The sequence below is a fragment of the Sciurus vulgaris genome (genome assembly GCF_902686455.1).
Source record: "Sciurus vulgaris genome assembly, chromosome: 12".
NCBI lineage: Eukaryota > Metazoa > Chordata > Mammalia > Rodentia > Sciuridae > Sciurus > Sciurus vulgaris.
The window spans coordinates 79,375,193-79,388,221 of record NC_136473.1 but is presented as its reverse complement, the minus strand read 5'-3'; the positions used below and the strand labels follow the sequence as shown (position 1 = coordinate 79,388,221).

At 41.5% G+C, this 13,029-nt stretch overlaps 1 protein-coding gene across 1 annotated transcript; it reads right to left on the bottom strand.

The window, feature by feature from the left end:
• Positions 1-382: 382 nt before the first annotated feature.
• On the bottom strand, positions 383-9,999 carry PPP1R15B (protein phosphatase 1 regulatory subunit 15B). The gene is made up of 2 exons (XM_079107466.1): positions 6,732-9,999; positions 383-2,974 (listed from the first exon to the last, which is right to left on the bottom strand). The coding sequence occupies exons 1-2, from the start codon at positions 8,643-8,645 to the stop codon at positions 2,780-2,782; spliced, it is 2,109 nt and encodes a 702-aa protein (XP_078963592.1). The 5' UTR covers positions 8,646-9,999; the 3' UTR covers positions 383-2,779.
• Positions 10,000-13,029: the final 3,030 nt, after the last annotated feature.

Genomic DNA, 13,029 nt, shown 5'->3' with positions numbered 1-13,029 from the left:
CAAAGCATAAAAGAAGCAGATGACTTCCCTGTAACTTAGGAGAGATGCTATGCTACAGCCAACAGGTGACTTTCACTGCTCTGTGAATACTCTATTTATTTGACTGTTTTCTTTGCGGTGGAACTCAAAAGCTGGGGCCAATTTTAGAATTATATTTTTTCTCTTAGAAAGGACATTCATATCCAAAGAATGAAATTCTTTCTCATTACTAAAATGTGGCCTGCAATTATATTTATCTTCAGACCACACTTCCCTTCCATTAGCCAAGGTGCAATTTGTATGTCACAGACACGTCCAGCACTTTAAGTCTACAGTGCACCTACAAAAGGATTTAATCCTGAAAATCCTGCTCAGTAATTCCAAAACCAATATAAAACATACATTATGAAGTTGAACCAAAATATCATTTAACATTTAATAATTGTAAATATATTTATTACAATTTACAGGTTAAGTTATATACACAAATATAATTTTAGCTATATAAAATCCCAACAACTGGTTACATTTAAATCACTGAAGAGCCAATTTAAAAGTCTTCTAGTCCCTTAATGTCACCTTCCTTAAATTATAAAAAAATAAAATCTGAGTTTTGATTTCAAGTTACAGAGGAGGTGGTGTTACTATCACATTTCATCACTCAGAAGTGGAAATTTTACCTGTCTGTACAAAGCCTTTCACATGCTACATTTACACGGAAAGCACCATTACAAGACTTTAATGTATAAAATGTTCACTTAAAACCTCCCAGGATTTTAAGAGTGGGGGAAGGGCTTATTTACTTTACCTTCTAGGATTGGGATGAAACTGACTTCAATTTTTTTCTCTTCCAGGTCAATATTAAAATGATCCCTCCTGAAGGAGAGCAAATGGGAGAATTCTTAACCAAGCTCTTGCTCATTGGATAGTGAGGGCACAATCCCAAGGAAACAATTTTCCAAAGTCCAATGAATGTAAAGATGTTCCATTATTTCAAATATGCAGAATGCTAGATTTCAGAAACATAAAACACAACCAAGTCGCTGAACAATATGCTTCAGTCAAAAGAATGTCTGCATTGTCACGAAGTCTAGGCAAATGTGCCTGCTTCCCAACTGACAGCTAGTGCCTGACTCTAGCCTGTTTTCATGGCATTATACTGGACTCTGTAATTGCATCCCCCATGGTCACAATTAAAATGGACTGTTACAAATACACAGAATAAGGGCTCTGCAAAAATGGGACCAACATTTATGGTGATGCACTCTCAGTGTGTGTATGAATGAATATGTAAGTACCAACACTGGAGCCAGCTTGGAGCAAACCAGACAGAAATAAATCAATGACCAAGTAGATTATAAACTGAGGTAGTAACCCTGTAAGCACTTCTGTTGAAAGTTCATCCCCACACTGAAGTAAGTTCAAAATTAAGTGATCTTCTGTTCCACTTAGGTTTTTCCATTACCTGTGGTGGGAGGCACATGGCAGAAAAATAGACCCTTTGAGAGTTGGTTAATATTCCTCCAGCCTAACAGATGCGCACCATGTAAAGTCAACCAATCAATGCAAAGACTTCAAAAGTCAACTTAGGCTAAAGATATTAAACTTTCTAGATGTTAAATCTACAGTTTATGCTTTCATAAAAGTACAGGCCTAACCACTGCTTCTCTCATTATTAAAATAGAAAATAATAAATGTGGATATGACCTAAAGTTTGTATTTCATACTTCAAACTTGAAAATTCAAACTGCCCAATCCAAGTTTACAGGTCACCCTGACAGGTTTTTAAAGTGACAGTGCTGAGGCATGATATTAACACTGGTTTTCTGTTGAGAGCATAATATACAACAAAACCAAATTACTCTGAGATGTCTCCTACCTTCCTCCTAAGAAAATTCTCAGCTTTTAAGCTTAAAAAATAAATTCCTGCGATGGGATTATTACTTTCTAGAGCATTTTACAATTCCTACCTGTTGAATGATACAAAGAATCACATTCAACTGGGAACTACAATAACACATTCAGAAACCTCTCCAAAGAACAGTTTGCACAGAAATCAAATATATTAGAGGTTAAAATTTGGCAGAAAGATGCAGCTTTCCCAAAGTAGCAGAGAGTACCACATGTGCATGTTTTGTGGTAGTCCCTGGAAATATATTAAGTAGAACTTTATGGAGAAAAAAAAATCCACCACGCATTTTCCACCAGTCATTTTTAAAGGAGGAAGGAGAATGGAAAAAAGATAAAGTACTTTTTAAAAAAAGACAATGTACTTTTAAGTTGATTATATATACAAGATTATTTTTTTACTGTAAGGCAGACAGGCCAAATCACTGAAATAAAAAAGTACAGAAAAACATAAAAGCCCATTAATTTCAGATGAGGGTGAAAAATATAAGAAAGAGCCCAAAGTATTGTGATGAGCATACAAAATTTAAACTAGAACTAAAAATGGACTTTAAAGCCCTATAAATATTGTTTCCCAAGAAATTAAGTTCTGAAAGTGCAAAATTACAATTTAAAGGTCCCCTTTTCACCTCAAGCAAAGGATGTTAAAAACACATTCAACTATATCAAAAAAGGGAAGATTAAAAAAAAAAAAAAAAATCACACATCCTTCACTCTCAGGGCTGACTTAAACCTGCACATTCTAAGTGGGATATGTTGGGAAAAAAATTTTTTTAAGTCAAAAGACAGCTGCCAGTATTTGTTTTAAAAAGAAACCTCTCAACTAAGAGGTAGTGTATACTAGGCTACAGGCTGTCAGCTCATCTTAACTTTGCTCAGAAACATTAAGTCCTTAGAAGCACATTTCCTGGAGTCTATTAAACATTCTTTCTCTGTGCTCAAATGTCAAGCAATATCCAATAGCATCTTCTGTTTCTTGAATTCGTTTCTGGAATCTGCATCCATCCCTTGCAAGTTCTTCCCAAGGTCCTTTGCGATCCTCATCACCACTTATATAATACTCAGTAACTTCTTCAAGGAAGGTTACCTATAAAGACAAAGAATAATTTTAATAACTCTCTAGGATCTTAAAATCAGCATTGAGGGCAACAGCCCTTTATGCTACTTCTTTCTTAACGCCAAATACCTTAAAGGAATCTTTGTTTCCAAATATACCTGAAGTTAAAAAAGGATCTAAGTAAATGGTGTTTGGACAAAACAGTGAACAAATGCCCTGAAATTTTCCAATGTCTTTCATATAACTACACACACATATACAGTCTCCCCAACCTCAGTCCTTGGCTTTTGGTGTCAAGAAAATAAATCCAAACGGTGAATGAAATTTTTCTGCTATTAATTCCTGCTGTTCTTTAATCCTTAGGGATACACTGTGATATTCTTCCCCCAAAATGACAACATATTTTAGAAAATAACCACTATATCCCTGGAAGTCAATGTTTTTATCATAGCAAAGGCTTTAACAATATTTTTATTTCTACTTTTCCTTTTTCCTTATTTAAAAAAAAAAATCACTTTTTGGTGCTTATCAATTTTTGAATTATCAGTATTTGTATTACTTTTGTAATCAGAATACTGAAAATTAGTAAACAAAATACAACAAAATTAGTACTTTTACTAGTACTAATTACTAAATTACTATGAGAGACTTCGTAGTTGAGATTTTTAAAAACTCTCTTTGTATTCAGTATGTTATCACTGTATTTGCAGGCTGGGTATCCCTTACCCAAAACATTTGGAACCAGAGATGTTTCAGATTTCAGAATTTTGGGATTCTGGAATATTTACATAAAATAAAATTTTACATAAAATTTTATGAAATCCAAAAGATTCCAAACTCCATAGTTTCTGAGTATGATGTTAGCATTCCAAAGTTTTAGATTTTGAATTTTCAGATTAGGGAGGCACAACCTGTACATGAAATTGTATTATAATATACATGATGACGCGTAGTAAGTAACAGTCCCCACTCATTATTAGTAATTTCTATTTAATCTCCACTTAATTTTTAATAAGTTTCTTTTGGGGCTGTGGTGCAGCTCAGTGGTAGAGCACTTGTCTATTGTGCACCAAGGCCCTCCCTTCCTTTGATCCCCAGTACCACAAAATAAATAAATAAAAAGTCAAATGGCATTGTAATGCCTGGTCCTATGTGTATGACATGATTTAAAAAAAAAAAAAAAAAAAGTTTCTTTTTCAGATAGCAAACTCTAGGGCTGGAGAGAGAGCTCAGTTGGTAAAGTGCTTCCCTTACAAGTATAGGGCCCTGGGTTTGATCCCTAGCATCACAAAAAAAAAAAAAAAAAAAAGCAAACCTAAAGATAAATACTTGCTTTAAAGTATAGTTTAACAGTTACATCAGCTAGTCCCACTGAGGACGCTACTTTCATTTCCTTTACATCAGGCCGAGGAATGCCCTCGAGGACAATTAGTTATATGTAACACCTTACTAGTTATTGCATTCTTGTCTATTCATTCATTGTGTCACTAAGTTAAATAATAACAAGTATTTATATAATGTCTAGCATACTCCAGGCTCTTTTCAAAGAACTTCATAATTATAATCTCATTTAATTTCCACATCAACCCTATGTTGTACGGACTATTATCATCCCCATTGTACAAATAAAAAGAGAAGTGAACTAACATGTCCAAATCCGATCACACAGCAGTTAAGTGGTGTAATCAGATTCAAACAGTCTGGCTCCACAGTCTGCACTATATTTTGCCAGTATAAAAGGTATTTTAAACTCTTAGATCTGAAGGCCATCATTAGGCACTATCCTAATTGTAATGCTTTAGAGTCAGGCACTAGCTATTATTGCCATATACCTAAAGAATGGCAAGGAGTCAAAAACTGTTAAATAATTTTATCATATTTAGACAACCTTTTTAAATTTTTTTAAATGTTGATAGATCTTTATTTTATTCATTTATTTATATGCGGTGCTGATAACGAACCCAGTGCCTCACACGTGCAAGGCAAGTGATCTACCACTGAGCTATAGCTGCAGCCCCAAGACATAATCTTTTATAAGTTTTGCATCTAGTTAATATTGACTGTCTCACATCCATTTACTCATTTAATTTTACTCAAGCTAAAATGAGATATGAGATGGATTGGAGCCATTCAAAGGCAAGGCAATGAATTATGAGTTTTATTTAATAATCTCAAAATCTTGCAAAAAATTGGACTCATTCTTAGCCTGCAGGAGACCTTGGGTTGGGTTCCTAGCACCACAAAAACAATAAATCTTCCAATACTTGCAAACATTTATTATCACCATCACATAACTAAGTAGATCAAGGCCTTGAAAGTCAAGTAACTTCCCAGGTCTGGCTGTCTCCCAAATCTCCTGGCCCTAAGCCACTCAGGAGTGGAGCACACAGGTCTCCAGATGCAGAGTTCTCATTCCACTGCCCCACTCTGTTGCTTTCTTTTGCAGTGCTGGGGATCCAACTTAGCCTCACACGTGCCAGGCAAATTGCTCTACCACTGAGCCACATCCCCAGCACCCGCACCCGCCACTTTATTTCTTGTCTATTGGCTCTAAATAGTTCATTTTTGTCAGAGGGGCCTTGGAAGAATAAAGAAAGGACCTTTTATCATGTCATTTACCAAGTATGAACTCAAATTTTATTTTAGAGGTACTAAGGATTGAACCCAGGGGTACTCTACCACTGTGCTACTACATCCCCAGCCCTTTATACTTATTTGCAATCCTCCTGCATCAGCCTCCCAAGTTTACTGGAATTACAGACAGTGCCACTGGACCTGGATAAAATTTAACTTTTAACATGACTTACTCTGCTTCTGCAAATGAAGACATAAGATTACTACCATTTAAAGATATTTTCAGCTGAGCACGGTGGCACATGCCTGTAATCCCAGTGGCTCCGGAGGCTGAGGCGGAAGGATTGCGAATTCAAGGCCAGCCTCGTCAATTTAGCAAGGCCCTAAGCAATTTAGTGAGACGAAAGTCATTGCTAATTAGTATTTCATTCTTAAGAAAAAAGGCAGTATCATTTCCTGTATTTTTTTTTTGGGGGGGGCAGGGGTACTAGGGATTGAACTCAAGGGCACTCAACCACTGAGCCATATCCCCAGCCCTATTTTGTTTTATTTATAGACAGGGTCTCACTAAGTTGCTTAGAGCCTCAGACATTGCTGAGGCTGATTTTGAACTCCAGATCCTCCTGGGCTGCTGGGTCATTTCCTGTATTGTTTTTAACTGTCAATCAAAACCATGTAACATCAAAAAGTTTGATACTGAAATTAGTGTTTTCTTTTGTTGCAAACGACCAGAATAGATACATCTACCTGACTTGCTACTGATATCATCCCTTTGGGCGCTAATGGACAGGCATGAAAACACTGTTGTCATGCAAACAAAATACCACATATAAACCCATTTTAAACCTCTATGGCTGTATTAGGGCCTTCTCAATTTCTAGAAAAATTTAATCACATATACATAAGGTTTAATATTTCTGTTCCCTAAAAGAGTAAAAAGTTGGAAGTTTGTAGGCGAAGAGTCCAGAACCATCAATCAAAATGAAAATAGTGTTTGCCTGATACCAACTAGATACTGCATCTTCCTTTTGAACAGAAACAGTCCTCTACACAGGAGTGGAAGTGGGGTCATTTGAAAATTTCTCACTCCAAGGCTATGAGCTTAGAGGCCTTCCTCAAAAACATGTACAAATATGTCTAAAAAAATAAGTCATGCTGCTACATTTACCTATATCAAAACCAAATAAATTATGAGATGATAAAAGAAACAAACCTTTTTTCTTTTGATATGCATGTGTCTTTCTCCAGAAGGAACCGCACGCTGTCTCAAGTCTGGACATTCTTCTTGGCCCCCCAATAGTTGCACCTTACAAGAAAGTAAGGTGTGACACTCAGAAATGGCCACCATAGACTCGGATGGGCTCTCGGGATCGTGACAGCCTTTCCATTTTTTCCCTGATGTTCGAAAAGGAGCCTTAAAATTTAAAAGGTTGTAGGGATCATCAGAATTACAGAAAGAGTTCCACAGTTGCAGGCTTTCTGCCTCATCTGCACTAGATTCCCAGTCATCTTCCTCCCCAGAATTAGGGTCAGAGGTCTCCGGAAGGACTTCAGACTGGGGAGAATTCCCTACATCACACTTGTCAGACCAATCCCTCCTTGAATCAGAATGGTCTCCAGGAACAATTCTAGCAGCAGTCTGAAGTGTTGCTGTAAAGTTTTGGGGATTATAAGGATCTACACTGTAGAAAGAGTTCCAAAGGTGAAGCCCTTCAGAATCTTGTTCAAAGTCTGATTCTGACAGTGAGCCATCACTATCAAAACCATCATCCTCAGCTTCCTCGTCCCAGTCCTCCCCTTCTGAATCAGAACTTGTTTCCAGATCACTGGATGCACCTCCCAAAATGTAATCTATCAATTTGTTACTACAAGCTGGTCTGGCAGAAACGGGAAGGTCATCTTCTATATCTGAGGAGTCAACCACACTGATCTGGTCCTCTTCAGGCTCTCTCCCCTCAGGTATCTCACAAGATGGACAGCTTCCAGAAGGGCCTTGTTTTTCCAAACCAAGTGGAACCTCTTTAGTCAACAATTCTATCTTTCCCTCAGTGGGCTCCTGGGTTCCAGGAATGGCTCCCTTAAAGGGAACAGGCTGTGTTGGGTCATCCGCGCAATGGTTCCGATCTATTCGGAGAAGGCTGTGTTCCTCCTCCAGGCTGTGGTAGCCATTATCTTGGTCAGGGGTGGGTAACTCTTGGCCTTTGCTAGCTTGCTGAAGGAACTCCAGCCGTTTCATACGAAGATGCTGGATTTCAGGCAAGCCTTCTCTAGACAGAGGTGAGCAACCCTGCCACGAGGCTGCAGAGATCTCCGCACGCAATGGCTGGGGACGACACCGGTCCTCAGAAAGGCAGCTGCTCTCCGGGGTCAGTGCCTGGAAATTAACCAGCTCGCCATTTCCAGGGCTGTTCTGATAGTTGAGCTCTAGCCGGGGAAGGCAGTCCAAGTAGGTGGGGTTCAGCACATAGGCGACGACGTTCAAACTGCCTAAGCGCTGAATGTTTAGAGGCCCGGAGGACGAAGAGCCAAGTTCCCGGTCAGAAAACAGACGGGCTTGAAGGCTACTCGGCAACAGCTCCACTCCCCAAAGCTGCTGCTCCTGGAGAAACGCGAGTGGTGCAGGGTCCAAAGTCTTTCCCTCGGCTTTAAGTTCCAATTCTAGGTCTGAGGATGAGCACTGCCAGAGGATCCCCTCCTCGAGCCAATCAAGGGGACTGGCAACCGAGCTGTCCAGCGGGTCAAGCCTTAGCGAACTCAAAGATTTCTGCACTTCGGGGGCGGCTGTTTCCTCCCGTCCCCTCAAGGCTCTCAGGACGCTGTAGCCTCCGGCGAAATCTAGCCATCTGGTGGGAATCATGCCACTGAAAAGCTGGATCCAAATCAGCAACTTCTGCAGCAAGGTGGGGAGCGGTGCAAGGAGCTGGGAAAGCAGCTTCGCCCAGTAGCCGGTCCGAGCCGCGGGCTGGGAAGAGGAAGGCAGTGTGGGGTCCCCGGAGTTTGCAGGAGCAGAGTGTACCGGGAACTTGGAAAAGCCTGCTTGCGAACGCCGAAGCAAGAAGGGCAGCCGGAACCAGGAGCCCGCCCGAGGGGCCGCCCGTTTCCGCGACCCGTGTGTCGCCGGCTCCATCTTCTTTTTCGTGGCAGTCTCTCGGGTAGGACGGCGGGGTTCAGCCGCGGCGGGCCGGATGGGTTTCGGAAGGAGGCCTAGACAGACTTAGCCTCGCCCAGCGGCGGAGTTGGTGCTCCAGGCCGATCCCAGCGCCAGGAGAAGAGCCACAGAGGGCAGCGGCTTCGGCAACGAGCGGCACACCACAGAGCAGAGCGGCCCGCGCAGGAGGCGACGACTGAGGCGACATCCATCCTGGCGGGAAGGAGGCGTCCTAGTCCGCGCGAGGCCTCTCCACCATAGATAGGGGCCCTCCCGCGGCGGCGACTTTCTCGAAGACACGGATCGGTGTAGAGCCCCGGAGCAGCGCGACAACGGAAGGGCTAGGCAGGCTGGCCGGAGTGGGTGGAAGCGAAGCCCAAGATGGCCGCAGGGCCGGCGCCGGACAGCCAGAAGCCACCGGATGAGACGAAGGACGGCCGGCGTCTACGCCACCAGCCCCATACCGCCCGACGTCATTTGCAGAGCCCTGGGGGCGGGCCTTTGCTCACACTTCCGCGTGGCCGCGGATTGGTCTCGCCAGAGTTCCCTGTCGGCTTCCTTACTCCGTAAAGCAGCTCGCACGCGGGAGGTTGCATCAGCCTGGCGCAGGCTGTACGCATGCGCAGCGAGTCGCCGCGGTCTCCTAGGAGACCGCGCCCTCCGCTCTCTAGGTTAAAGGCTAGGGTTCGCAGAGGTCGGTGAGTTTCAAGATAACCCAGGAATTCTCCGGGGCCTTTTCATGCACCCGGCACACGTAGGCGTGTACACACTCGTTCTAGACTTAGCTATATTGGGAATCCAGTATTGTTGAGTGCTGATTACCATCACCCCCAGATCTCGGTGCATGAGTTGGGCAATGTTGTATAAATACAGGTTTGGTGCTGAGTCGCAAATCATCCAGAGTGAATAATAGAAGTGAAAAATGACTCAATGCATTCCTGTCCCCTTCGCTTCACGGTTTCTAAGTCTTATGTAATGTTGCCTGGAATCTAGGTTTGAGGTCTTTCAGCTTCCAGCTGACCTCTATACCCCTCACAGATGAAAACTCAGGTGTCTTCCTATTGGACTATCATTATAGTGCAAACTGAACTCAGAGGCGGGAAGAGACTTGGTCCCCAAAACTCTTTACTCTTTTTTGCCTCCCAACATGTAACATGTTCAATTCATATTTACTTCCTGAACAACCAGAAGTGCAGTGTACAACACCCAATGTAGGGAGCACAGGTGATCACTATCCTTTGAAAAAAAGTTGGCTGGCTGGTAATTTTAGATACTGTATTTGATTCTCTCTTGTGAGTTTGGTCTCGGTTCATTTCCTTATTTCTGCTAAAACTTTTTTTTTTTTTTTTAAACAGGGGATTGAATCCAAGTGTGCTTAATCACTGAGCTACATCCCCAGCCCTTTTTTTATTTTATTTTGAGACAGGGTCTTCCTAAGTTGCTTAGAGTCTGACTAAATTGCTGAAGTTGGCTTGAACTTGGAATCCTCTGGCCTCAGCTGCTGGGATTGTAGGAGTACCCCGCTGCTAAAATGTTTTGATAGCCCTGAAGTCGGTGGCAATTACAGAGGGGGATAGTAGTTATGAGAACTAGGGACTGCAGAAAGATCTTTTGCCTGCCTAGAGAAGTTCAGCTCCTCCTCCTGCTGAAACCCTGTGTTTTGAGATGAAACTAAATTCCCCACTTCGACAGTTTCCTCTGGGTTTTTTTCTCACAAGAACAGCAGGATTCGTTTAAGCAAGAAGAGATAGAACTCTCCCCCATTGCAGGAGGGGGCCATAGCAGGAAAACCCATTTTGGTGTACCAGTTTAGGAGTTTATATATGGTTCTGGGTAGAGCATGGAGCAAAATGTATGTAAAAGAGGCATTGAAAAAGTATAAAGGCCTGGGGTGGTGGCGCAGGCCTGTAGTCCCAGTGGCTCAGGAGGCCGAGGCAGGAGGATTGTGAGTTCAAAGCCAGCCGCAGCAGCTTAGCAAGGCGCTAAGTGACTCAGCAAGACCCTGTCTCTAAATAAATTATTAAAAAGGGCTGGGAATGTGGCTCAGTGGTTAAGTGCCTCTGGGTTCAATCCCTAGTATAAAAAAAAAGTATCAAAGCTGTTGCTTCCTTTACATCCAGATTCACCCCCACCTTCCCTTTTCTATCTCTGGGACAAAGGAGTTGACTGGAGGTGTTCCCACAGGTGAGCCTCAAGGGCTTTTGTATTTGAACTAGGCCTTGATGTTGCTTAAGATCCTGTCTACGGGTTAGCCTCCTGGTGTGGTTCCTGTGTTTGAATAAGACTGACCATTGATATTTTTTCTTCTTCACTGCTTTGTTAGGCCTTTTGAAAGAACAGCTGCTTCTTTCTAGGAAGCCAAGAGATACTCAATTTCTATTGTTTACCCCTTATTATTATTATATCTGAAAATATCTAGTTTCTCAATTCTAAGAATTTTAGAAAAATGTATCAACAATAGGTGTCAGTTTACATAATAGAAAAGCAATCCAAGCATGCAAATTAATCATGGGCAACCTCAGTGCCTTTAGTTGTAAAGTGGGGCTAATACTGTAATTCAGTGGGTTGGTGAGAGAACTGCATTCTGGTGTTCTACTTTACAATCGTCAATTGTTTCCCATTGCCTACAGAATAAAGACTCCATTCAGCCTGTCCTTCCAGGGTCCTCTCCCAGCCTCCTCTTCCCCTTCTTTTCTTCCTGCATGTTATGCTCTAGAACACTGGCTTCATCAGTTCTCCTGATTTCATGTCTTTCCTGGAGCTCTCTCTGAGCCAGAAAAGCTCTCACCTTGTTGTCTTATACCTACTCATGTTCAAGGTCCAATTTGTATGTCAATATCTGCTTACAGCCTTTGCAGATCTTCTCTGATTGAGTTTGTTGATCCCTCCCAGCTCTTACATTATTATACTTTTTAAGAGAACCTAACACATTACATCCCTGTAAATGTTCATTCCTGCTGGTCCCTGAGCTCCTTGAAGGCTGTATGCTAATCCCTCGCACAGTGGTTCCCAAAGTATGGTGTAGGCACCCTGAGGCTCTTGTTTGGCAGTCCTTTCAGGGGATCCTTAATAGATCAAAAATATTTTCATAATAATTCTAAGCTTTTATTTTCCTTCCTTATTCTCATTTTCTCATAAGCATATAATGAAGTCTACAGGATACACAATATGTGATCTGGCAACAGATTAAATGTAAAAGCAGCTAGATATGGAATTCCTGCTGTTTTATATTAAACCAGATGGTAAAGACATTTGGAAAAAAGCACAACAATGCCACTCTTCCCAATAAACTTTTTTGTTTGAAAAATAATTTTTCATTAAAAATGTTACTTGGGGGCTGGGGATATAGCTCAGTTGGTAGAGTGCCTGCCTCGCATGCACAGGGCCCTGGGTTCAATCCTCAGCACCACAAAAAAAAAAAAAAAATGTTACTCGGCCTGGGGTTGTGGCTCAGTGGTAGAGCACTTGCCTCATATGTGTGAGGCACTGGGTTCATTTCTCAGCACTGCATATAAATAAATGAATAAAAGGTTCATCAATGACTAAAAAAATTTTTTTAAATGTTACTTATGTTAACATGTAGTGGGTTTTTCATTTTTTATTTACTTATTTACTATGGTACTGGGGTTTGAACTCAGTGTTCTACCACTGAGCAACACTCCCAGTTCTTTTTCACTTTTTAAAAAATTTGAGACTGGGCCTTGCTAAATTGCTGAGGCTGGCCTCAAACTTTGATTCTCCTGCCTCAGCCTCCCAAGTAGCTAGGATTACAGTTGCATGCCATCATGACTGGCTGGTTTATTATCTTTAAATTCCTCAGTTTTGAGTTCCAAATTAGCAAATATAGATAGATATAGTCCACATAAAGAAAGTTCCTTGGGGTCTTCAATAATTTTTAAGAATGAAGTACTAGCTGGGTGCAGAGGTACATGCCTGTAATCCCAGCAGCTAGGGAAGCTAAGCCAGGAGTTTTGCAAGTTCAATCCAGCCTCAGCAATTTGGCAAGGTCTTAAGCAACTCAGCAAGACCTTGTCTCTAAATAAAATAGAAAAGGGCTGGGGATGTGGCTCAGTGGTTAAACACTTCTGGGTTCAATCCCTGATAGCAAAATGAATGATGAATAAATAAAAATAACTGGTCTAATAACTGGTCTTTGACTAGCACAAAATAAGTTCCCAGTAATTGTTTAATAAATGGAAGAGAAATACTTTATTTATTAATTTACTTATGTGGTACTAGGGATTCAACCCTGGGATGCTTTACTACTGAGTCACATTCCCAGCCCTTTTAAAATTTTTATATTAAGCCCAGGTCTCACTAAATTGCCCAGGCTGGCCTTAAACTTGCAATCCTCCTGCCTCAG

What these genes read in the sequence shown, in the direction of transcription:
- PPP1R15B (XM_079107466.1), bottom strand. Translation starts at nt 8,645, where the DNA reads ATGGAGCCGGCGACACACGGGTCGCGGAAACGGGCGGCCCCTCGGGCG. An exon ending in TGCATATCAAAAGAAAAAAG is followed by an intron (nt 2,975 to 6,731) that starts GTTTGTTTCTTT and finishes TTGTCTTTATAG; the next exon opens with GTAACCTTCCTTGAAGAAGT.